This window comes from Petaurus breviceps, unplaced genomic scaffold (assembly GCF_028583685.1).
Source record: "Petaurus breviceps papuanus isolate PSGF00001 unplaced genomic scaffold, PetGlider_PUasm1.0 171, whole genome shotgun sequence".
Classification (NCBI taxonomy): Eukaryota; Metazoa; Chordata; class Mammalia; order Diprotodontia; family Petauridae; genus Petaurus; species Petaurus breviceps.
In genome coordinates this window covers 7,114,212-7,139,417 of record NW_027185754.1, presented here as the reverse complement: position 1 = coordinate 7,139,417, position 25,206 = coordinate 7,114,212, and the positions used below count along the sequence as shown (strand labels likewise).

The 25,206-nt window shown below is 33.9% G+C and overlaps 1 protein-coding gene across 8 annotated transcripts in view; it reads left to right on the top strand.

Moving 5' to 3' along the window:
* CYLD (CYLD lysine 63 deubiquitinase) overlaps positions 1-25,206 on the top strand; it is a 76,033-nt gene that overhangs the window by 17,379 nt on the left and 33,448 nt on the right. For 5 of the 8 annotated variants that reach the window (XM_069082514.1, XM_069082513.1, XM_069082511.1 and 2 more), the window contains 6 exons: positions 2,459-2,969; positions 4,506-4,808; positions 9,533-9,638; positions 16,228-16,326; positions 17,992-18,108; positions 20,073-20,449. In XM_069082514.1, coding sequence (XP_068938615.1) covers positions 2,466-2,969; positions 4,506-4,808; positions 9,533-9,638; positions 16,228-16,326; positions 17,992-18,108; positions 20,073-20,449 — 1,506 coding nt within the window. In that variant the 5' untranslated portion in view covers positions 2,459-2,465. The remainder of the gene's footprint in view (positions 1-2,458; positions 2,970-4,505; positions 4,809-9,532; positions 9,639-16,227; positions 16,327-17,991; positions 18,109-20,072; positions 20,450-25,206) is intronic. The other 3 variants (XM_069082517.1, XM_069082516.1, XM_069082515.1) reach the window with 2 other exon arrangements.

The window sequence follows — 25,206 nt, the reverse complement described above, 5'->3', positions numbered from 1 at the left end:
TGGGAGCATATTCCTTGAACTTAAAACACCCACACATTTTAATTCATGGAAAACCCCCTCAGGCCTTCTCTCAGAGCCTTTATATTTTTGCATTTCATACAAGGCTTAAAAGCTTACTTATGTTGCTTCCTATTTCTGTATAGCCTCAAAGCTGCAAATTAAAAAGAGAGAGGGATGACTTCTAGAGGCAGGCAGTGAAGAAAAGATGACAGTTACATGTCAAATGGGAAGATAGAAAAACCATAAAAAGCAGAATCCTATGCTAAAATAAAATTAATCTGCAGCTATTCGACCTATAATATATCCTAAATGGTCCTTGAGTTGGTTACTATATTCTAGAACAGTATCACAATTCGTTCACAAAGATGACCCACAGTCATCCTCAAAAAGTTTAAATTAATGTACCTTCTACTCTATTGATTAAAACATTGAACTGTATAATATAGTTGTGAGAGTTTCAGCTTCCCTTATCTGGAGAATTGACTTGTAGAAATATCTTGTTTGGGGCAGCCTGGTGGCGCAATGAATAGAGCACTGGCCCTGGAATCAGGAGGACCTGAGTTCAAGTATGCCTTAGACACTTGACACACAAGCTGTATGACATTGGGCAAGTTACTTAACCTCAATTGCCTTGCCTTCCCCCTTCAAAAAAAAAATTAGAAATACCTTATTACCTGATAGTGTTTTATAAATGGGAATACATTATGCATATATTTGCTTGGCCTTTTTAATTTGATTGTACTTAAAATTTTGATGATTCTGTTTCACAAAAAGACCCATTCAAGAATAGATCTGGAAATGTGGGGGTACTATAAATTATGCAGAAATGAGAAATGGGCATTTGCATCACAAGTGAGAGTAAAACAAATACAGTAATATACTGAACAGCTAGGTGGTGCATTGAGTAGAGAACAAGGCCTAGAATCAGGATGACCTGAATTCTTATTTGGCCTCAGATATGTGCTAACTGTATGACCTTGGGCAAGTCACTTATCCTCTGTTTTCCTCAGTTTTTTCATCTGTAAATTGAGGATAATAATAACATCTACCTCTCAGGGTTGTCATAAGAATCAAATGAGATGATATTTATAGAGAATTTAGCACAGTGCCTGGCACAGTTGTAGGTTAGCTATTATTGTTATTTTTTAGGAGTTGAACAACCACTTTATTATAAAGAGGATATACACAGATGCTATTTTTCTTTTCAAAGCCTATGAATTTGATCTATTAAATATGTTCTAGATATTAAGCCCCTAATAAAATAGTAATGAGACTATATATTTTTACAGTTTCCAGTATGCCTTTTATAATATAAATTAGCTTCATGGCTATTAGAAAATGGAAAAAAAAAGTTTAGGTATAAAATGTTTTAAGATTAGAGAAATGATACTAATGATTCAGAGGTGAAATGTTCCATTGACCAAAATATGACATACCAAAAAATTAGTTGTGGTTAGTTCAGGATATGTGAAGTAAGAGCCATGTGATTGTTGGTAAGTCATATCACCTTTTGGGACTTCAGTTTCCTCTTACGTAAAATTGGAGTGAGAGTGGGACAGGAGTTAAATTGAATGGAGATAATATCCTTTCTAGGTCAGATTCTTTGATTTTTAGAAAGTGAATTCCCTGGTGCAAGATAAATATGTATAAGTATGCCCCTTTTCTCTCCCTCTATATACAAATGCATATAAAAATTACAAAATGTTGAACCTGTGTATATAGTAATAGTAGCTATCAATTACATAGAAAGTTTATAGAGTACAAATGTCAGACTTTTTAAAAAATGTATGAACCTTTTATAGGTTTCATGTTAAAATAAATCATTTTACTCTCAATAGGGCTTAACAGAGTTAAATGTTTTCTTTTAAAACTTAGAGAATTTGATGATTGTGTTAATAAAAATTAAAAAAATTTCTATGTGAATTTTTAGATTTCAAGATTTTTTTCATCATCTTTGAATTTTAAAATTGAACTTGTTTGTCAGTACTACCAAACTAGCTTTTAGCCCACTTGATGTTGTTGCTGTAAGGTATGACATTTATTGCTTGAGTTAGTTATTTAAAATCACAGATTATACTTATATATAAAATGTATATGACTGTGTGCCTATATATTGGGACATATGCAGGTATTTGTAACACATATGTGCAAATCCTTTTGTTCCTGGATATATTTGAAATATTCCTCGGATAACTTCAAGTTACACACATGTTTATAATCATAATAAAAAGTGATATAACTTTTATCTTAATTTGTTGAAAAAAGTTAAAAATTTATTTTTGCTTGTCCTTTAGGCTTTTTGATTTGAGATATTTTTAGAAAATGGACATCAATTTGCTAAAAGCAAAGCTTGAGACTACCAGTGAAGGTGTTTTTTTCTTTTTGGCGGGGAGGGGGAGGCATTTTACTGCAAATATGTTAGTGATTCCTTTTTCTTGAATTAATCTTTCAAACTTAGAATCACAATGAATTCAGGCTTATGGAACCAAGAAAAAGTTACTTCACCCTATTTGGAAGAACGGATTTTTTATTTGCTTCTTCAGGAATGCAGTGTTTCAGACAAACAAACACAAAAGATTCTTAAAGTACCAAAGGGGAGTATAGGACAATATATTCAAGATCGTTCTTTGGGGCATGCGAGAATTCCTCTTTCTAAAGGCAAGAAAAATCAGATTGGATTAAAAATTTTGGAGCAGCCACATGCAGTCCTGTTTGTGGATGAGAAGGATGTAGTAGAAATAAATGAAAAATTCACAGAATTGCTTTTGGCAATTACTAATTGTGAGGAAAGATACAGTCTGTTTAAAAACAGAAGCAGACTAAGTAAAGGCCTCCAAATAGATGTGGGATGCCCTGTGAAAGTACAGCTGAGATCTGGGGAAGAAAAATTTCCTGGAGTTGTACGCTTCAGAGGACCCTTGTTAACGGAGAGGACAGTGTCGGGAATATTCTTTGGAGTTGAGTTGCTGGTAAGTGTGACAAGCAATTTTGGAATGTGTAGTGTGTTTTGTTTTTTGTTTTCAGTGGGGGGAGGTTGGTGAAGGGGAAAAGTATATAGTTAAAAATAAAATAAGATTTTTTCATAAGACTTCTTCATTTTAATTGTCTCTCTTCTTTAGGTTTGTATGTTTTCCCCCAGAGATATATTGAACTTTTTTAGTGCCTAATTATGGGGACCAAAAATGTAACGCTATATTGGACGTTCCAGAATGATTTACTTTAAAGCTACAATAGAGAATGCAGTTAAACAACAGTAGTTAAAATCTTGTCTCTGAAATTTCTGATATATTTGCCCATTTAAAAAAATGAGTTCTAGTAAAACTATACCAGAATTGCAAACTGATTGATCAATTAAAACAAATTCCTAAATGTATTAAGATGAATCATTGATGTGTTTCTCAGACACTATTCTCTCTTGTTATATATAAATCATATAGAAGTTCTGTAAGTCAGGAAGACCTGAGTTCAGATATAATCCTTAATTGCCATGTAACCCTGGACAAATCACTTAGTGGATGTTTACCTTAGTTTCCTGAAATGTAAAATGGGAATAATAATAGTACCCACCTATCAGGCTTGCATCAAATGAATAATGTTTAAAAAGAGAGCACAATGCCTGGCATATAGTAAGTGCTATATGAATGCTACTTTTTGTTACTACAACAATAACTACTAGTACTACTACTACTAATTCTGCTACTGCTACATATGAGCTGGCATACAGGGATAATCTGTATAAAACTCTTTTCTATAAGCTGTAGTAACCCAATAGTTGTCCCACCTGGGGCTATCTGGGAAAATCATCTTAAAATCATTTCTTATAGGAAGACAGAGAAGAAGCATGATATAGTAGAAAGAGTACTAAATTGACTCAGAAAAGCTAGATTTTAATCCCAGTTCCTCCTCTCATGAGCTGAATGAGCTCGGATAAACCACTTAATTCCCCAGTCTTTGGATTCTTCATCTATAAAATAAATTTAGTAATACCTACCCTTCTCATTTCCTAGTTTTGAAGATTAAGGGAGGTATGAAAACACTTTAAAAGCTGATTTTATATACATATAAACATGGTTATTAAAATATGCCAGATAATTATGCAAATATTTATTACATTTATTTGTAAGGGTATCATATCTTACAAAAGCTAAATGCTAGTTATACTTTTCAAATGCATTGAGATATGCGTTTTTACCATTTTGTGAATTGAATCATTTATATTTACCTATTAATTGTTTAAAAATGATTAGAAAAGGAATATTTCTTAACAGATACTGATTAGATCTTTTGATACTGTCAAAACTTGAAATAATTCATCCATTCATACATAAATGCGTTGAATTATAACTTTTACTTTATTTTTTATCTACAGACAGGCTTTTTGCCTTCAGTCAGGTAACTGTCTGAGCTTTAGACAATTGTTGCATATTTTTATTACTTGCATTTGGACTTTTCTAAAATCATCTCTAATATTACCTGTAGTAATTTTTTTCTCTCTTTAAATCTAGGAGGAAGGTCGTGGTCAAGGTTTCACTGATGGAGTTTACCAAGGGAAACAGCTTTTCCGATGTGATGAAGATTGTGGTGTCTTTGTGGCTTTGGACAAATTAGAGCTTATAGAAGATGATGACAATGCATTGGAAAGTGATTATGCAGGCCCAGTTGATATGATGCAGGTTGAACTTCCTCCTTTGGAAATAAACTCCAGAGTTTCTTTGAAGGTTGGAGAAGGTATAGAATCTGGAACAGTTATATTCTGTGATGTCTTGCCAGGAAAAGAGAATTTAGGATACTTTGTTGGAGTTGACATGGTAAGAAACTCTTAAGGTTTAATTTTTTGGGGGTTTGAATGTGTATTAGTTGAATGTCCAGGTTGCTTATTAAATCAACAAGAAAGCTGCCTTTTGAATGTATAAGGTGGAATATTCATAGGGTATGGTTTTAAATGTGTTTTCTGAGTGTGACTGACTTTGGGGAATTTGAATATTGAAAGAAGTCAGGAATGTAGGTTATGTAATAGAGTCCATTCTACCTAGTTTGTTAATTTTTTAAAATAACTGTGTGCCTAGTTCTTCATGTTGTATTGTTTTCCTTCACTTTTAATCCAAGAGTGTAATCCTTTGTTTGTTGTCTGTTATTGAGGAATTTTGGGTTAAGATTTGGCTTTAATGAAAAGTGTCTTGTTGGTTTACTTACATAGGGTTTGCTTTTGAATATGAGAAAATGTCATTTAATATAAGAACAAACACTTTAGAAGAGGTAATTTTGAATATTGCTGTTGTTTTGAGGTAAGAGTAATAAAGAAATAAACTGATAATCAGAATACCTACTGTATTCCTACATTGAAAATTTAGTTTTACCTGTAGCATTACTTACTTAGGAGAAAGAAGGAAGGCTAAAAGCTTGTTTTTAGTTTTTTGGTATAAATGAGACCTGTTTTTCATCATAACTAAAAGAGGGAAAAGGATTTAAGTTTGAGCATGGAGAATTTGTTAGACGTAAGAAAGAATTTAATATGGAAATATTAAGCCCCTGAATGAGAGGCTGTAGAATCTTTACTTTTTATATTTTTATTTTAGGAAACCTGACTTTGGTAGTTTAGGCATAGTTTTTTTTTTCTTCCAGATTTTATTTATTTATTTTTAGTTTTCAGCATTCATTTCCACAAGATTTTGAGTTCCAAATTTTCTCCCCATCTCTCCCTTACCCCCCACCCCAAGATGGCGTGCGTACTGATTGCCCCTTCCCCTAGTCTGCCCTTCCTTATATCTCCCTCCTCCCCCCTGCCATCTGACCTTCCCTTCCCCCTTACTTTCTTGTAGGGCAAGATAGGTTTCTATACTCCATTGCCTGTATATCTTATTTCCCGTTTACATGTAAAAACAATTTTTAACATTTGTTTTTAAAACTTGAATTCTCTACCTTCTACCTTCCTTACCCACACACATTGAGAAGAAGCAATTCAGTATATGTTATACATGTGTGTTAGGCAAAACATTTCCATAGTAGTCAAATTGTGAAAGACTAACTATATTTTTCTCCATCCTATCCTGCCCCCCCATTTATTTTGTTTTCTCCTTTGACCCTGTCCCTTTTCAAAAATATTTTGCTTTTGACTATCCCCTCCTCCAGTCTGCCATCCTTTCTATCATCCCCCCCCTTTTTTTTTTTGCTTTTTGGAGAGCAATTGGGGTTAAGTGACTTGCCCAAGGTCAAATGGCTAGTTTTTGTGTTAAGTGTCTGAGGCTGGATTTGAACTTAGGTCCTTCTGATTCCAGGGGCGTTGCTCTATTCACTGCGCCACCTAGCCACCCCCCCCCCCCAACCTCCCCGCCCTATCCCATTCTCTCCTACTTTCCTGTAGGGCAAGATACCTAATTGAGTGTGTATGTTATTCCCTCCTTATGCCAAATCCAGTGAGAGTAAGGTTGATTCATTCCCTTTCACCTCCCTGCTCTTCCCCTCCATTGTAATAGCTTTCTCTTGCCTCTTTTATGTGGGATAATTTATCCTATTCTGTCTCTTCCTTTTTCCTTCTCCCATTATATTCCTCTCTCACCTCTTAATTTTATTTTTTAGGAATCATCCCTTCATATTCAATTCATCCTGTGCCCTCTGTCTATATATACATACATACACACACACATATATATTCTCTTCAGCTACTCTAATACTGAGAAAAATCTCATGAATTACAGATATCTTTCCATGTAGGAATGTAAACAGTTCAACTTTAATAAGTCTCCTATGATTTCTCTTTCCTATTTACCTTTTCATGCTTCTCTTGATTCTTGTATTTGAAAGTCAAATTTTCTTTTCAACTCTGGTCTTTTCATCAAGAATGTTTGAAAGTCCTCTATTTCATTGAAACATTTTCCCATGAAGTATTATACCTAGTTTTGTTGGGTAGGTGATTCTTGGTTTTAATGCTAGCTCTTTTGACCTTTGGAATATCATATTCCGAGCCCTCCAATCCCTTAATGTAGAAGCTGCTCAATCTTGTGTTATCCTGATTTAATTTCCACAATACTAGAATTTTTTCTTTCTGGCTGCTTGCAATATTTTCTCTTTGACCTGGGAACTCTGGAATTTGGCTACCATTTCCTTTTGGAATTTCTTTCAAGGTAGATTCTTTCAATTTCTATTTTGCCCTCTGCTTCTAGAATATCAGGGCAGTTTTCCTTGATAATTTCTTGAAAGATGATGTCTAGGTTCTTTACATGATCATGACTTTCAGGTAGCCCAATAATTTTTAAATTATCTCTCCCAAATCTATTTTCCAGGTCAGTAGTTTTTCCAGTGAGATATTTCACATTGTCTTCAATTTTTTTCATTTCATTTTTTCATTCTTTTGGTTCTGTTTTATAATATATTGATTTCTCATAAAGTCATTATCTTCCATTTGCTCCATTCTAATTTTTAAGGAATTATTTTCTTCAGTGAGTTTTTGGACGTGCTTTTCCATTTGGCTAATTCTGCCTTTTAAGGCATTCTTCTCATTGTTTTTTTGGACCTCTTTTGCCATTTGAGTTAGTCTGTTTTTTTTTTCAGGTGTTATTTTCTTCAGCATTTTTTTTGGCCTCCTTTTTCATGATTTTCTTGCATCATTGTCATTTCTCTTCCCAATTTTTCCTCTGCTTCTCTTGATTTTCAGAATCCTTTTTGAACTCTTCCATGGCCTGAAACCAATTCATATTTTTCTTGGAGGCTTTTGATACAGGAATTTTGACTTTGTTGTCTTCTTTTGGTTATATGTTTTGATCTTCCTTGTCACAAAGTAAGATTCTATGGTCTGATTTTTTTCCCTCTGTCTGCTCATTTTCCCAGCCAATTACTTGACTTTTGAACTCTTTGCCAAGCTAGGACTCAGTTTTCAGAGTGGATATTGCTCTGTCCTAAGTTTCTGGAGTTTTGCACAGCTGTTGTCAGAGCTACTTCTAGGCACCTATGAATTTTCAGTTCTTCTAAGCTGATATGATCAAAGGAGTGGTGTTTACTCCTCTCCTGGCCCGTGGTTTGGTCTGTGAGTGACCACAGGCACTCTTTTCTGCCTCAGAACTGTGAGGAGGACTTCCTCTCCACAGCCGCCACAAGCTCTGCCATGCCAGCACTTCTCCTCACCCCAGGACTGTCACCCAAGACTGCGACCTAGATCCAAGCAGGGAAAAGGAAGAGAATCCTGCCTTAGCACCAGCCAGGAGATTCCTGCAATTGTCCTCTGATCAGCCGCTTGATCCCCCCACCATCTGTGGGCCGAAGCTGCTGCTACTGCCACCACTACCTCCGCTGCCCCAAGGTTGGGGCTGGACTGCACTCTTCTCTCACCCAGGTCCAACAGAGTTTCACCACTGACCTACTTTGCGTTTGCATTTGTGGGTTGAGAAGTATGGAAACTACCACAGCTGCTAGTGATTCAGTACCCTGAGGCTTCCAGCCCAGTCTGTGCCGGCGCAGCCTGTGCAGGACTGTACTCCTCTCCTAGCCTTGTGGGATAGACCCTTCCTGTCAGCCTGCCAGGCTGTCTTCAGCTGGAGATGTGACTTATTTTGTCATTTTGTGGGTTCTGTAGCTCTAAAATTTGTTTAGTCATTTTTTACAGGTATTTGGAGGTGTTTGGGGTTAGAGCTCAAGCAAGTTCCTGCTTTTACTCTGCCTTCTTGGCTCAGCCCCCCGGCATAGTTCTTGATGAACAGAAGGAAGATCTTGTGCTTTCCAAGTCTTTCAATTGACTCTGAGTGTTCTGTATTATAAATAATAGTAAATAAGCATTTATTATATATTTATTATATTCAAGGCACCGAACTCGCTATTATGGGGCTTATGTTTAAGATAAGCATCCTCCTTAGGAGGAACTTATTCCTTATTTGGGGAAAGAAAGCTGAAATATATCAAATGATAGAATTGTTTCAAAGTATTATACCCCCCAAATGCAGAATAAGTCATACTATTGCTTTAATAGACATATGACTTCATCAGTCCTTCCAGCAGTACAACTCTTAACACATCTGTGCTCTCTCATATTTTTAAGCTGTTATTTAAAGTATATTGAATATTAAAATACAAATGTATGCTTAAATTTAAATATTTAAATTTAAAATGTTTAAAAGTACTAAAATGATGTTAACAAGTAATCAGAATGGGAAAAATTTTAATCAGAGTTATTTCTGGAGGAGGGGAAAAAAAATCTAATTTTGGAAACAAATTTTGTCCAGAATAATGTTAATGTTGTTATATGTGGAAGGAGAACATGGTTATGCAGAAATATACTATTGTACAGTAAAATGTGAAGAAAAATTTAGATACCTTGCCCTATGAATTTACTACAACAGTTCTTGGATTACATTTTTAAAAGTGTGTTGATAGTCCTTTTATAAAAGCTTTTCATATTTTATCAGTTTTTCCCTTAAGCCCAAAAGATGAACTTATTTAAAGAAAAATTTCTGGGATAACATAAAACTGAAAATGTAAATTTCTATCTTCAGCATTTTTTTTAAATAGGAAGAGTTTTTAGTATGTTTTTATTTTTTATTTCTAGGATAATCCTATTGGAAATTGGGATGGAAGATTCAATGGAATACAACTTTGTAGTTTTGCAAGTGTTGAAAGTACACTTCTGTTGCATATCAATGATATCATCCCAGGTATGTTTTATATATTTATAAAACAGCCTATATATTTGAAGCCCCAAACCTTATTGTAGCTTTCCAATTACCACGTGTTTTAGTTTTTATTTTTTATTACAGTACTAAATTGCTCAGAAAATTTTTGTTACCAGAAAACAAATGACAAATACTGTTTTTACTTTTAAGAAGTACCAGGTAGGATGTATACCTTTATCATTCATCTTTGCTTATACTCTAATTGTATTGTGTTTAATTCTCCATATTCTTATAATGATTTTAGACTTGCACTTTTTGTAAATCATAAAGAATCCAACTTATGGCCGTCTTTCTCTCTCTGGCTAGTGGGAGGAAGGGGTGAGGATAGTGGAATGAAGGAAGCAATTTCTATGGCAAATTTTTTTACCCTAGTACTTATCCTCTCTGGGCCAGCTATGAGGTACTTTGGGCATATCACATGTCTAATCATAAAAATATTAAACAAGTCTTAATCTTGCTTTTTGAGTTTATATTGTGTAGAATGTTATCTTTAATGTTAACGTAAAATCAGAGGTTGAGAATATTTGTTGAGTTGTGTCATGTTCATGAATAAAAAATAGTTGAGTTGTAATAGATGACAAACCCAGCAAGCAGCAACTTGGAGTTTTAGCCAGTGAGAGCCAGTGGATGTCCTTAGCATGGGAAGATTTGAAGGCTACACAAATTGCTTGTTTAGCCACTCTTACTGCCTATGTGATCCTGGGCAGGTTTCGATGCCGTGGCTAATAACTCCTTAAAATTGTAAGTTGCAGAGAAGTTGATGACTTGCTGTGGTAGAAAGAATTTATCTGTGAGTTCCCTATACCAATGAAGTCTTAGGATCAGCCCCTATCCCTGTTCCTAAGCTTTTGTTCCTATGGTGATACTTTGTTTCTAGTTCTACTATGATTAATAACACCGTTGGATAGGCAAGCTGAAACAATTTTTATTCCAGTGGCCCTAATGCTATTTTTGGCATCACTAAAACATTTAAATTGCTTCTTCATTTCTTCTCTGTGCCTCAGTTTTCTCATTTATGAAATGCAGGAACTGAATTAGATAATTCTTAAGTTTTATTCAGCTGTAACTTTATGACAAATTGACCAACTCCTAATGTTTGGTCATTCCTTTAATACTGGGTTGACAAGTAATATTTAAGGAAGTTAAAGATAGGCAAGAGATCTTTAAAAAAACTTTTTCACTAAGTTTTTTCACTAGTACTTTTTCACTAGGTTTTTTTGGTTACAAAGGAAGGTGTATTAAAATTAATAGGTGGTATGAGACAAATGGTTGCTGTCCCATTTTTGCTTTATAGTATGAAATACTTTTATGTATTTAAATTCTTAATCTTTTTTTATTCCAATTATTAGAGTCTTGGCTATTCCTTTCTTGCACTTTAGGAACAAGATTTTTGCGATAGACAAAAACATTCTCATGCATTTTGTCTTTTCACTGATAACGTTTGTGTTTAAAAGTTATTTAATCCAGCAGTATCAAATTTAGATTTTCTATTTTAATATGGTATTTCTTTAGTATTTTCTATGATACAGTCATTTTGTAAAAGTCCATTTAGAAATTCTAGAAAGATGCTTTATGGTTTTTTCAAAACAACTGTGCAAAATACAAAAGCAGGTAGTATCTGTGGATATCTTTAATTTCATAAAGATTATATTTATGCTGTTTTGGCCTACTATTATATTAGTAGGAAAATGATGAAATAGTAAAGTGAATAGAAAGATCCCTCTTAGTAAGATACCAGCTTTGAGTTGTTTTTATGGTAATGATGATGGACATTTTCTGACCCATCTACTCTCATCTGTCCTGTCTCTCTTGTGACCATGGCATGTATTTTTGTGATACCTGGCCAGGTTTAGGTCACAAGTCTGTAGCCACGGAGTAGAGCAAAGCCACATAAGAATCAAATCCATTAGTGTTATGATTATAGTTAGCATAAAGGGGATCTGTTCATAAATAAATGAGGATATTTTCATGCATTGTTCTATTGTCACCTAATCAGAAAGATATACAGTAATATTAATTATAACTAACATTTATAGCACTTTTAGTTTTTTAAAGCATTTTTCATTTGAAAAGTCTTTGATTTTGATCCCCACAAGAATCTAATGTAGTAAGGGCTGTTGTTTTCTTGATTTTACATATGAAAAAATTGAGGGTGACCCAAGGTCCCACAGTTATTTGCTAATTAACTCTGGAAGGAGGGCCTTCCTACCTTATTATCCTTTCTGTGGCTAGTACCTTTTTATTCTATCCGTGGGTAGATATTGGAAACGTGTAAGAAACAGCCTTTTGAAAAAAAGTAGCCATGTCAAAGACAAAAGAATAGCATACAAAATTACATTCATATAAATAAAGACATTATTGAGAAGTAAAAAATTATGACAAAAACAGTGTCAGTATTAGTAATGTACTATCAAAGATGTATTCTTCCTGTTAATTGGTAAATAATTGATTGAAATTTCTTAAGAGTTATTGATAAAACTCTCCTGTAAGGGGGTTTGTTGAGAATCGTCAATTTTTTTTTCAAGTCAGGGAGCATATTAAGCACATGCTCTGTGCCAGGCTTTGTGCTAAGCATGGGGGATATACACTGAAGGCAAAAGACAGTTCCTGTTCTCAAGGAGTTCACACTCTATAAAGAGGGATAACATGTAAATAGTTACGTGCAAACAAGCAACATAAAGGATAAATTATAAGTAATTAAGAGAAGGTAGGACTGGAAAAGGCTTCCTGTAGAAGCTTGGAGTTTTTAGCAAAGACTTGAAGGGAGTCAGGAAAGCCAGGAGGCCTCTAGGAGGTATATGACAATTGATCATGCTGGCTTTGCTCGGTAACTTCATGGAAGCGTCTGACTTCCCAGACAGATGCATGTTAAAACAAAACATATCACTACGTTAAAAAAATTAAAATAATGAAATCTGAAAAATAATTCATCCATAGTGCAAAAAGTTTTTTTAATAAGTGCCATTTTAAGTGTAAATTCAATTTTCTCTTGAGTTTTAGGAGCTCTGTTATTTTATCATGTTATAAACAATAATCCATAAACATTTATTAATCACCTTCTATGTGCCAGGGATCCAAATAGGAAAATAGAAAGATAGTCCCTACCCTCAAGGAGCTTATAATGGTATAAGACTGTAACACATAAGAAGTTATAAGCAGCTAGGAGATTTATCAGAGGTGGAGTATCAAGGTAGATGAGATCTTCGAAGATGATGAGGTTATTGCAATAATGAGCTTCCTGGGGTTTGGTGGAGAAGTTAGAGAAGTAATGTAGCCAGTGAGAAATGAGATGCTTGAACTGAACTCTTTTCTCCTTAACTAGAGTTTTAGAGTTCATGGCCACTAATCAGAGAGGCAGAGAATAGTGATGAGGTGCGATGAGATCTTGTAGGATGTTGAGGTTATCCCAGGAATGAGATATTAAAACTCATCTCAATCAAAGTGTAGTATTTTTGTAAAATATACATATGTATTTCTTTTATTAAGATTTTTAGGGGTGGCTAGGTGGTGCAGTGAATAGAGCACCAGCCCTGGGGTAAGGAAGACCTGAGTTCAAATGTGGCCTCAGACACATGGCCTCGGGCAAGTCCCTGAACTCTAGTTGTCCTCCAAAAAGCAAAAAAAAAAAAAAGATTTTTTATAGGAAGTGGTAAATTGAATTAATAAGGTAGAGTTAGGGGAACGTGTGCTAGGTTTGAAGTTAAAGTACCTAAGTTCACATCCCAGTTCTGTTACTACCCATGTGCCCTCAGGCAAATTACTCCCTTAGTTTCATTGTAAAATGAAGACTGGACTAGATGAACCCTCTAAGGTTCTTTGCAGTTATAAATCTCTTATCCAATATTGTTCTTTAAGATTGCATAGTTGATTGTGAGCTTTCTGAACCAATTTAGAAACGATATTCAAGGGTTTATAGCACACTTTATTTTTTTTCCTATATCTTATGGAAATAATTTTCTGACCGAAATTTTTTATTGCTGAGAGAGAGAAACTGATTTTGTTCAACTTAGCCTACATTGTTTAAATTTCTTAGATTTTAAAAAAATTTAAAAATCAATATATACTGAGGGCACTAGGAGCCTCAGGAAATTGTTCATTTTTAATATATATTTTAAGGAAGAAAAAGACAACCAAAATGTGAAGGTTGGCTCATGTATAATTGATAGTGTTTTCCTCAGCATAGTACACTCCAAGTATAGAAGAAAGATTTGAAGTATTTTCTACTCTGCATCATCTGTGTTTCTCTCAGTATAGTTTTCTCTGTTCCATCTTGGTTTGAAATTTAAATCATCCAAGAGTTTTCAGTAGCAATTAACTGTATTTCTTTGCTATCCCCTTCCCCAGTATACCATTTATATTTCTGTTGTGTACCTTGCCAATGCATTTTGTTCTTTACTATGTTATTTTTTTTAATAAGTAAAAATTGTCAGATCTTTGGCATTACATTAATAAATGTTGAATACGTGCTTTCTTTGGGAATCAAATGTCAGACATATGAGCTGTACCTGTATTTGTCATCTTGTGAGACAGGGGCTATCACTGCTCCCATAGGAGCAACCAATAGAAAGGAGAAGGGAAAAATATAGCAACAGTTACTGTGGTAATTACTATTATTACTTTTAATTATGTATGTTAATATATAGTTTTATGTGTTATGTACTTGGGATTGACTGGCTTTTGGAGTCTTTTATGTCAGTTAATTGTCTTTAATAGTAAGAACTATTTATTCTTAGTCAATTTCCCTGGCATAGTTTGAAGCTTGTGACTTTCTGATATTTTTTGCACTTGAAGATCTGTTATACACTATGCCATTTACTATATTGTGAGAACCCAAGGAAATGTCTTTTTTACTTTATTTGATTGATTAATATTGTACTTAGCATTTTTTCTCTTTAATTTGTCATGGACTTGAAATAATTTACCAGTTTAATTTGTGAATTAAAAGAAATACTGTATGCTGCAGTTTACTTAAAAGTTCAAGTATCTAGTGAGGCTAATTACTATAGTAAATGCAGTATAGTACTTTAAAATGTGTATTTTTTCCTCAGTGGAAAAATGACCAACCATTACTTGGAGCTAACTAATACAATATGATTTCCTTTTATCCCATTTTAAAAATGGCTTTTCCTTGTGTTAAAATGTAAATTTTCCCCATTTTTTCCTATCTTCCAAAATCTACCTTGGATGATACAATTTGGGCTGATTTACAGCTTTATCAGGTATGATTTTTAAGTGTTATATACATCTTGTGGAATGTGACGTAGATTTTTTTCAGGGACAATATTTCTATATTGGCTTTTACCCAGAAACCTTTTCAATGTATTGAATATTTAACTCAGAATAGAATTTATGATATTGTACTAGTCTTGGTGCTAAATATGACTTTGTAAAACTTTATGGGTGTTTCTTAGAATTACATTAGAAAATCTGCTACAAAAAATTGTCTTTGGATGCTAACTTATGTGCATATGCCTCTGTGTTTTACATATTGAATTTGTTTCTATATTTACCACACATAATTAAATTCTGAATAATTTTAAAATCCTTATGCATGAATTTTTATTTGTAATCTTTTTTTTTTTTTAAGCAGTTGGGGTTAAGTAACTTGCTCAGGGTTACACGGCCAGTTATTTCTGTGTGTGGTGCTAAGTATCAGAGCCCAGATTCGATCCCAGGTCATCCCGACTCTGGGGCCGGTGCTCTTACTCACTGTGCCACCTGGCCACCCCCAATTTGTAATCTTAAATACCAGACTGAGCATGTTTACAAATAGCTAAACTTTGAGAAGATGATGTCATTATTAAGATGGATGAGTTTTGGCTTTTTAAAAAATTTCGAATAGGAATAACATTTTCCAAACATTTATTAAGCTATGTGCCAGGCACTTGCTAAACTAAAAGAAAAGACAGTTCATGCCCTCAAGGAGCTTATAATCTAAAGGGTGAAAGACAACATACAAAAGGAAGCTAAAAAGGGAGAGGGAACAGGAAGGTGATAATGAGGTAGAATACCAGGGCTAATGCGTTCTTGAAAGTTCCCAATAATGAGCTTTCTAGGGCATGGTGGAGAAATCAACCAAGTCCAAAAATAGTTCAGCCAGATGAGAAAAGAGGTGTCTGAGCTGAGATCCCTCCCTTAAATGGAGGGTTTGGAATTCATGACCCCATCTTTCAGTCAGAGAGGCAGTATAAAACATGGTTTAGTGCAGGGAACACGTAGATTCAGAAGACCTGGGTTGAGGTCCTTACGTTTCTCTTTTATTAGTAGTATAAATTTGAGCAAATGACTTCCCTTCTCTGTGATCTCAATTTCCTCCTCTTTAAAATAAAGTTAGGCTGAATGAGCTATTGCTTCTTCTGACTAACTTCTTCTGGATAGACTTTGAAGGTAAGGCACTTTTTGTATCTTTGGTGGAACCCACAAAATTGTAAATTTGTGACAAATTGACCATATAAATCAACCACATAAATATTGACTTTTGTTTGATCTGCTCTAGAAACAACTTTTGCTTTATTTTTACTGTTTTTGCTTTTTAAAATTGAAGACTTGAAAAACATATCTAATGTTTCAGATAGTGTGACACAAGAAAGAAGGCCTCCCAAACTTGCGTTTATGCCAAGAGGTGGTGGGGATAAAGGTTTATCCAGTCATAATAAACCAAAGGCTACAGGTATGGTTTACTAGAATGAGAGTTTCTGTTAACATGTGATTCTGATGTTAGAGACTAACAGAGGTCAGGATTGAGCTACTTATTCTTAAGCAATACATTGACATTTCTGGTAATGGAAGAAAATTTTGTATTAAATTTTTGACTTGAGCCTTTTAAGCAGATGAAAATGGTCCCTGGGTCCTAGGGTGGTAAGGGATACAGCTGTTGCTTGAGCATCAGGTTTTAAGGTCTGTCAATGAAAATTGACTAATTTTGGGTACCTTTGACTTAAAACATTGTGAATACAATTTGACATTGTAAATTCAGTGGTTTAAAAATTATTATTTGTAATAATACACATACATAGTGCTTTATGCACTTACATAGTGCTTTATTTGTATACAGTGTCCACAGATGTGTTGTTATTGCATAAGATAAAGTATCTTAATGATAATCATATGAACTTTACCAACCACCAACAGGACAGGAAAAATTCTGGGCCTCCAGAATATGTGGACTTTTTCCTTCCCAAACACATCTAGCCACTGACCCCAGAAACTCTTTTATCCTGTATTTCTGTTGGATGTGTATACGTATTGTGTATTTGTGGAGGTGTCATTGAAAAATTACTTCTTAAATATTATAGATACTGTGTGGGTGGTAGTTACATGTCAATTAGCTGAGGCTTTTAAAAATATTGAAAAGTTGTGTGAGATTCTTAGTATGGGTTAGGATGGGGTATATCAGCTAAATAATGCTATCATTGTAGAGGAAAGTATCTTGTAAAGGTACTTTGGGCTACAGAAATGCTTCAAAGTATGTTGGACCGTGTATGAACTTGGATCCCATGTGATATTGATATGAAACTTTTGTAGTCTAGGTCAGCCAGTTCATTACTCTTTGATAGCCACCCAGTCTCTCTATATGTATATATGTACACATGTATCTTAATTGTATCTATATAAATGCTTAACTGGGTTGGTCTAAATGACAGACTTCCAAAGTACCAAAACTGAAACTACTTTGTATAGTTATTGTCCGGTTTATCAAAGAAAATCAGATTTTGGATAGATCCTGGAGATTCCCCTACTTTTGACTCTTCAGGGGTATGTTCTGCTAGATAGGGATCAGGCAGGACTAAGCTATAAAATCTTTTCAGCATTCCTTGTATAATATTGTACTGCTTTTCATTCAGTGCATGAAGAAACTAAGAAAGGAATTTTATAATCTTTTCTTTGTTTTAATGTACCCATAATGATGAAATAGGTTATAGAAAAATTGATAAGCATAAAGTTTTTATGTAAACAAGAAACTCTTTTAAAATAAAATGATAATAGACCTAGTTTCTTCACCCAATATTAGGAAAGGCTGACTTTTCCAGTGAAAGATTGTATGCCAAAAAAAAAAGAAACTATTAAAAAAATATGATTATAAAATGATACTGCCCAGGTTTTTCTTAACTCTCTTTTCCCATATTGACACTTAGGCATACAAATCTTTTTGGCATTACCAAAATGGTAATAAAGTTTTAAAACTGAAAATAGCAGAATAATGTTGTGTTTGTGTATCTATTGATTGTGTAATTGGTTGTTGATTCTGTGTGCATGTGGATCTTCGTAGCTTTTTTTCTTTCTTTTCTTTCACCAAACCTTGGAGTTTTAAAAAGGAACTTCTCTTGATCCATAGGATCTACCTCAGACCCTGGAAATAGAAGCAGATCTGAATTATTTTACACCTTAAATGGTGGTTCTGTTTATTCTCAACCACAAACCAAATCAAAAAATACATGGTACATTGATGAAGGTAATTTGGAATTTTTTAAAGTTTTTTTCTTCTTCTAGTAATCCTATCCAACTTTTAGCTCATTAGGGCAGAAAATAGAGTGACATTTTTTCCCTCATTTTTTTCAATTTATGTAGTTTTTCATAAGCAAAATGACTTGGCCACAATGAATACTGTATTAATATTTGTAAAATGAAAATACTGAGTTAGATTTGGATTACTTTTAAAATTAATTAAGGCAGCATTTTAAAGTATTCAATAGTAATTTTGTTTTCCTTCTTTTTTGGTTTATTTATTCGAGAAGAGGAAAATCTGAATAAGTAAGAAATAAACACATGTACATACATTTCAGCAGAAGACAAACTTTGATTATTGAAATAAGCATAAAAAATGCAGTAGAATCTTGCAATATTGTCTAAGCTAAATCACATTCTCTACAAATTGGTACTATATACAAGGCTGATATTTCATGATTAGCTCATAAGGTGAGTGTGTTAGTCCAGTTGATATTATATAATCACAAGCAATGATCCTATGAGCAAACTCTATTATTCTTATCTTATTGTTCCTGAAATAACTTAGTTTTCTGGTGTCATTTATCATTCTGCAATATTAGGAGATTTATCTCATCACTTCAGAGAAGTCATCCTTACCCTTCTCTATAGGCATTAAATTTCATGCCTACTGCCCACCTGCCATATTTGAATTAGTAGGTCCAAGAGTATTGCTCTTCTCTGTGATAGGACATTTCATGGATAGAAAGTCCCTTTGTTGGGAAATTATAGCTATTATAATTCTTGTATAGGGTTTTTTTTTTTTTTACTTTGTATGTGCCTATTGCCCTGCTTAAAATGAGTTTATTCATAGATCATCTAAATTAGCATTACTTCAATTTTAAAGTGCACCTACATTTTAGAAATATGGGGAACTATGTGGTGAATAATTTGTGATTGTCTTTAGGAGTTTGTGAAGAAAGGAAACTTTGAAATATGTGTCCATGTGTAATTCTGTTGAAAGTTTAAATCAGCATAGATTTCTTTTTCTTTGAATACTTTTGTAACAAGTCAGTTATATTATTATGTATCAATAGAGTATGTGAATAAATTTGATTTTGATTTCTTTTTCTCATCTCTTTTTCTCTTGTAAGATTTGTTAATGCTTTTTCTATGTAATGGTCTTTTCCAAGGGCAAAAAATTTTAATAAAGCAAAGTGATTGTTCCAATAATTTAAGGAAGGCATATTCTTTTGTGATTTCCATGATTTTATCATGGATCTACACCAAAAAAAAACCAACCCAAACAATTCTTCAACTTAGTCCTTGTTTATCCATGTTATACTAAAGCTAGTAAGTCAGTGCTTTGTGGTAGAGTACTTGAGCTTACCCCAAACCGTTTCTGTTAGAATTTGGTCAAATGTAACTTTCTTTTGCCTTTTTTTTTGGGAGGGGCATTTGGGGTTAAGTGACTTGCCCAAGGTCACACGGCTAGTAAGTGTTAAGTATCTGAGGCCAGATTTGAATTCAGGTCCTCCTGACTCCAGGGCTGGTGCTCTATTCACTGTACCACTTAGCCGCTGAAGTCAAATATAATTAAATTCATCAAAGGTAATTTCATTTTTAAGAGGAAGTTGAAGAAAATGTGTGAAATAATACACTCCCCCCCCACACACATATACATACTCACACTCTAAACAAACCCAACACACACACACACACACACACACACACACACACACACACTCTCTAAACAAACACAACCCAAAAAACCCTATTTAAATTTTTCTTTTAATAGAAAGGACTCCTTTGAGTTTTGGTTGCAATATAATAATATTATAGTAAATTATTTTGATTTCATTTGAATGTATATAAAATGTTTTATATATAGTAGATTCAATTATGGAAGATATAAATTTTTTTTTTATGTAAAAAAATATATATGTAATACTAGAGTTGATTTTCTAATTAAGAGTAACTTATTTTTTATAGTTGCTGAAGACCCTGCAAAATCCCTGACAGATATATCTCCAGATTTTGGACATTCTTCACCACCTCTGCAACCTCCTTCTATGAACTCTTCAACCGAGAACAGATTTCACTCTTTACCATTTAGCTTGACAAAGATGCCAAATACCAACGGCAGTATTGGGCATAGTCCTCTGTCTCTGTCTGTTCAGTCAGTGATGGGAGAGCTTAATAACTCTCCTGTCCAGGAGAGTCCACCTTTGACTGTACCCTCGAGTAATTCACATGGTCTTGAAGTAGGCTCATTGGCTGAAGTTAAAGATAATCCTCCTTTCTTTGGTGTAATCCGTTGGATTGGTCAGCCACCAGGATTAAATGAAGTATTAGCAGGACTGGAACTGGTAATATGATTTGACCCATAAAACTTTATCCTTTTCTACATGGGGATATATAGAATTTCTTATTTGTTAAAATGGGCAAATACTACCTATAACCATCAAAATGATACGTGTGTATGTATATATGTATGTATGTATGTGAGTATGATCACTTAAAACAGGCTTTTTTTTATTCTTACATTGACTTCTGCTACCCAATATATTTCAAATTTAATTCTCTTTCCTGTTACTTTGTATGTGCTCAGGGAATATAAATTAATTTTAGTATTGGCCTAGGCAGTTACAGTTAGGAAAATAAATATGTTGCACCATTCCTTCCCTTGCTTTGGCAACCCTTTTTCCCCACCACATTCCTTCAGAAATTCCCAACCTAAATCAATCTGTGATGCACTCTAACATTAAATGTAAAACAAAGACAAAAAAACTTTGGATTATTCACTGTTTTTAAAAATTTTTTAATTGGGTCAGGAGAAAGGGATTAATTAATAAAATATAAGTCCCAATTTATAGGATTCTTGAACAAGAAATATTTCATAGTATAATAAAACATAGTTATAGAACTCAGGGAAAGGTGAAAGTTGTTACAATTTTCTCCTTCAAACAGAATAGTTTACCTGTCAGCATGCCCTTTGGAGAATAGTTTTCCTAAAATCATTTAGTTCTTTTTTGACCACTCCCTTCATTGCTTCTCCTTTCCATCTGATCAGTACCACCTCTACTTCTAAAAACGGATGTAATGACAGAAGTTTCTTATTTATCTTTATCTGATTGTTACTTAAATTCTTCCAGAGTAGATTAGTCAAGGGACCCTTGCCCTTGTTCATTCACTTCCCTAGTTAGCTCAAGGGAAAAGTCTTTCCTGAGCCAATCAGAGAGGAGAGTAGGACTTTTTTTTTAATTGATAGTTAAAGAAAGACTAATAAGGTTTCTATTTCAGATTAAAGACTTCGGACTAGGATACTTTTAAAATGCTTTTTTTGATATTTCTAGAAGAGGGAGAAATGTGGTAGCCTCGTCTGCTTACATGCATGAAGACTGCTTTAACATCTTTGCATTTAGAGTGAGATAAGTGTAAAAATAAGTTATAATTTGTAGTCCATATGATAAGAATAAATTGCTAATTTTAGTAAATTAACTCTTTCATACCATTACAATATTAATTTGTACATTGAGACTTATTTGTTAATAATTGTCTGTATAGGCAATTATTTGTTAACCCTATTCTGCAGAATTCTACTTCGGTGCCTCATGGTATGGAAGTGACCCTGGGTTTCTTTTTTTCTTTTTTTTTTTTTTTGCTTTTTGGAGTGGGGAAGGCAGCGCAATCAGGGTTAAGTGACTTGCCCAAGGTCATGTGGCTAGTAAGTGTTAACTGTCTGAGGCCGGATTTGAACTCGGGTCCTCCTGACTCCAGGGCCGGTGCTCTATTCACTGCGCCAGCTAGCCACTGCGCTTAATTCTTTTTTTTTTTTTTTTTTGACCCTGGGTTTCTGGATGTTGTGCCAGCAGAGCACAAGGTATGGAAGGTTCTACCATACCTGAAATACTTAGGCTATAGTCTTGGTAATAGACTGTATCTGCTTTCTGAGGTCCAGCTTAGTTAAATACACAGAGGGTCATCACCTGTAGATTGGCCACTTGGTAATAAATTATTTGGCCATGGTGTCTTGCAAAATAAAGAAAATATAAAATGACTGTCACTCCTGTATAGCTGTTCTCCACTCTGTAGGGACAGTGGCATAATGGAGAAAAGAGATAGAGGTTCTGAGAATCATACAGTTTTTAATTTGTCTATTAATACTAAATTAGCTACAGGCACTCCAGAAGTTACATCCGTGTCTGGTAACCAATGAAGAAACTGGACAAACTTGTTTAATAATGTCTATTTTGACATTTTCACTATAAAGGAAATCAGAAGATGAGAAAGTCACATATAAATGGAAGGCTAGTTCACAATTTCTCATAGGAAAGGCAAATAAAGAGTTGGTAGAGTTGGTTTTACACTGTACCTGAAGGCAACAAGAAACATTGTTTTCTCATATTGTAGTGCTTGTGATAAGCATTTATGAGAATATCATTATGAAAATAATTACAACTTACATAATGACATCTGTTAAGGATGATAGAAATTCTACAAAGAACTCTATGACCCTTTGAATTAAATGAAGATATATTTTAATACTCATTGACTTCAGTGCTTAAAGGGAGAGCAGTAAAAAGTATTTTTTGGTCTATATGTTATAAATACTTTAAGAATAGAATCAAGGAATGCTAGATATGTCAAAAATCAAATAACATACGAAATGAAATTATATTTTAATGACATGGAAAAGAATCATTATTGCTTGTTGGATTAGAGGTGAGTCATTCATAAATAAGCTATCCTTGTACACTCAGATCACTGATTTGTTAGAATAAAGAATAAAAATTGGAAGATATATCACAGTTGAGGGAACTCCAGCTTGACTATGTAAACAAACTGTTGACATCAAAAAATGAGAAGTGGATAAAAGACAGATTTATACATACTATCATTATTTTCTAAGGAAGTTTAACAAATGTAAATCAGTCTCCACAGTTAGGAGGCCAAAAGCCTGGAAACCACATCAACATACAAATACTTGAACTCCCCACTAAACAGAAGAGTGTGGCAGTCAAAAGCAACAGTGGCCTAAGATATAAATTTGTTGTAAAATCTTAAGGATGATGATGGAAGATTATGAACAATATTGCCTCATAAAACTGTGAGAAGCAGTGAACAAAAAGCAGATTTAAAGAAAACTTAGTGAGACATTTATCTAAGCTAAGCAGTCACCCTAAAGGCATTTAAGGATGAAACTAGAAGTTCAGTAAAGAGATGGAAAATAGAAAAAAAAAAAAGAAAAATATCTGTCAAGATTTCTATAGCAAACTTTTTTCCTTATTAGTGGCAATAGTCACTACAATGTGACTCTAACATTAGTTCCCAATGTGCTAAAGAGTAAATAGAATAGAAATTCCCACTGCTTTTTGTTGTTGATGAATAAAACAATATTCAGTAGAAATGTTTTAAAGAGTCTTGTCCAATGAGGTATCTCACACGCATATTTCAAAATTATGTGAGATTCCTTGAAATACGTGTCAACAAAGATAACTTTATTCAGTCCTCTAGTAATGCTTGCTAAAGGTGTTTGCCATAGTCATGGAAGATGCCCAATGCAGAGGGCAAATGGAAGAGAGATTCCCTATAGATGGTGAGATATTCCAAATGCTCCTGTTTGGGACAGTTTTATACTGATAGCATTCAAGCCTTGCAACATTGTTGAGCCTTCTAAATGAAAACAATTATCAACATAAAAGGAGTCAGTCTTAAGTATCTTCACAGGAATAACCAAGTAGATGAAGAATGTCTGTTGTCCAAACTGATATGTAGTTGGATTGACAACATATCTGCCTGGTCCTCAGGTTGATATACCTTGGAGAGATTTTGTGACTAGACAGTAAGCTGGGCCTAGAATTGAACAGAAGTACATTGGATTGGATTGCCTGTGCTTTTATTGACTTCAGGTTTCTTCTTGGAACAGAAGTGCATCTTTTAATTTAAAAAATTTTTTATTGTCATTTTGTTTTTATATAACTTGTTTTTTAATTTTATATTCTTTTCTCATTCATCAGGGCATTCCCTGTAACTCAGAATTTTGAAAAGAGAGGGGGGAAAAGCAGTTTAGTTAAGTCAATCAATATATCAAACCATAGCTGATAGTATATGAAATATACTTATGGAGTTGCATTTTTCCAGTTCTTCTCCAGGACCAAATTTGGTCATAATTACACAATATTAAAGTTATTTCCTTTTTTATTCTTTCCATTTATATTTTTGTAATCATCGTGCATATTGTTTTTTTGTTTCTTCTTATCTCCACATCACTTCATATGTCTTTTTGAATTCTCGATGTTTGTTATTTCTTATGGAACAGTAAAATTCCAAATAATTCACTTACCAAAATTTGCTTAGCCATTCTTTAGTCACTGAGTCAGACATTAGTATTTTCCCAGTGACACTGGATAGCTGTGAGTCATCAAATACAAGTCTCCAAAGAATTAAAGTTACAGGCTACTCAAATGACAGTGGAGAGGTACAAGGTGGATATGAATCCACCAATAAGCTCTGACCAGTGAAGAATGTTATCATAAAAGTATGACCAGAAAAAAAGGTGAACAGATCATAGGTTAAGAGCAAGGGAAACACCAGTGAACATCCCAGACAATCCTTTGGTTTGTCAAGAAGTCTAGATAAAGCCTCCCAACATATTATATATACTTCCCAAGGGTGGCATACAAGAAGGCACAGACAAAAATTACATAAAATGAGAAGGTGTGGGTAGGTTGTAATCTGATTTTTGCAGAGTGTGTATATATATATATATATATATATATATATACACACACACACATATATATTGAAATCACAAATCCATTAAAGCATTGAAGTATAGCCTAGTGAGTTCAAGTGAACTATTTTAATTCTTTTTAAACAGTAAGATCATACTTACTGCATGATCTAACTTTATGAATTTGGCAATAATTTCTCCTGTCTGGGATTCTATTTTTCCTCTTTCTTTCAAATTTATTCTTTCTTCTCTGGTTGTCATGAGCAAAACAGTAAACCCTGAGCCTAACTCTCCAACCTGTGGGTCAGAAGGAGGCTTCTTGCCACCCTTTAGAGGTATGCCCTCTAAATGGTTTATTCAATAAGCAGGAAAACCTTCTATTTATAAATT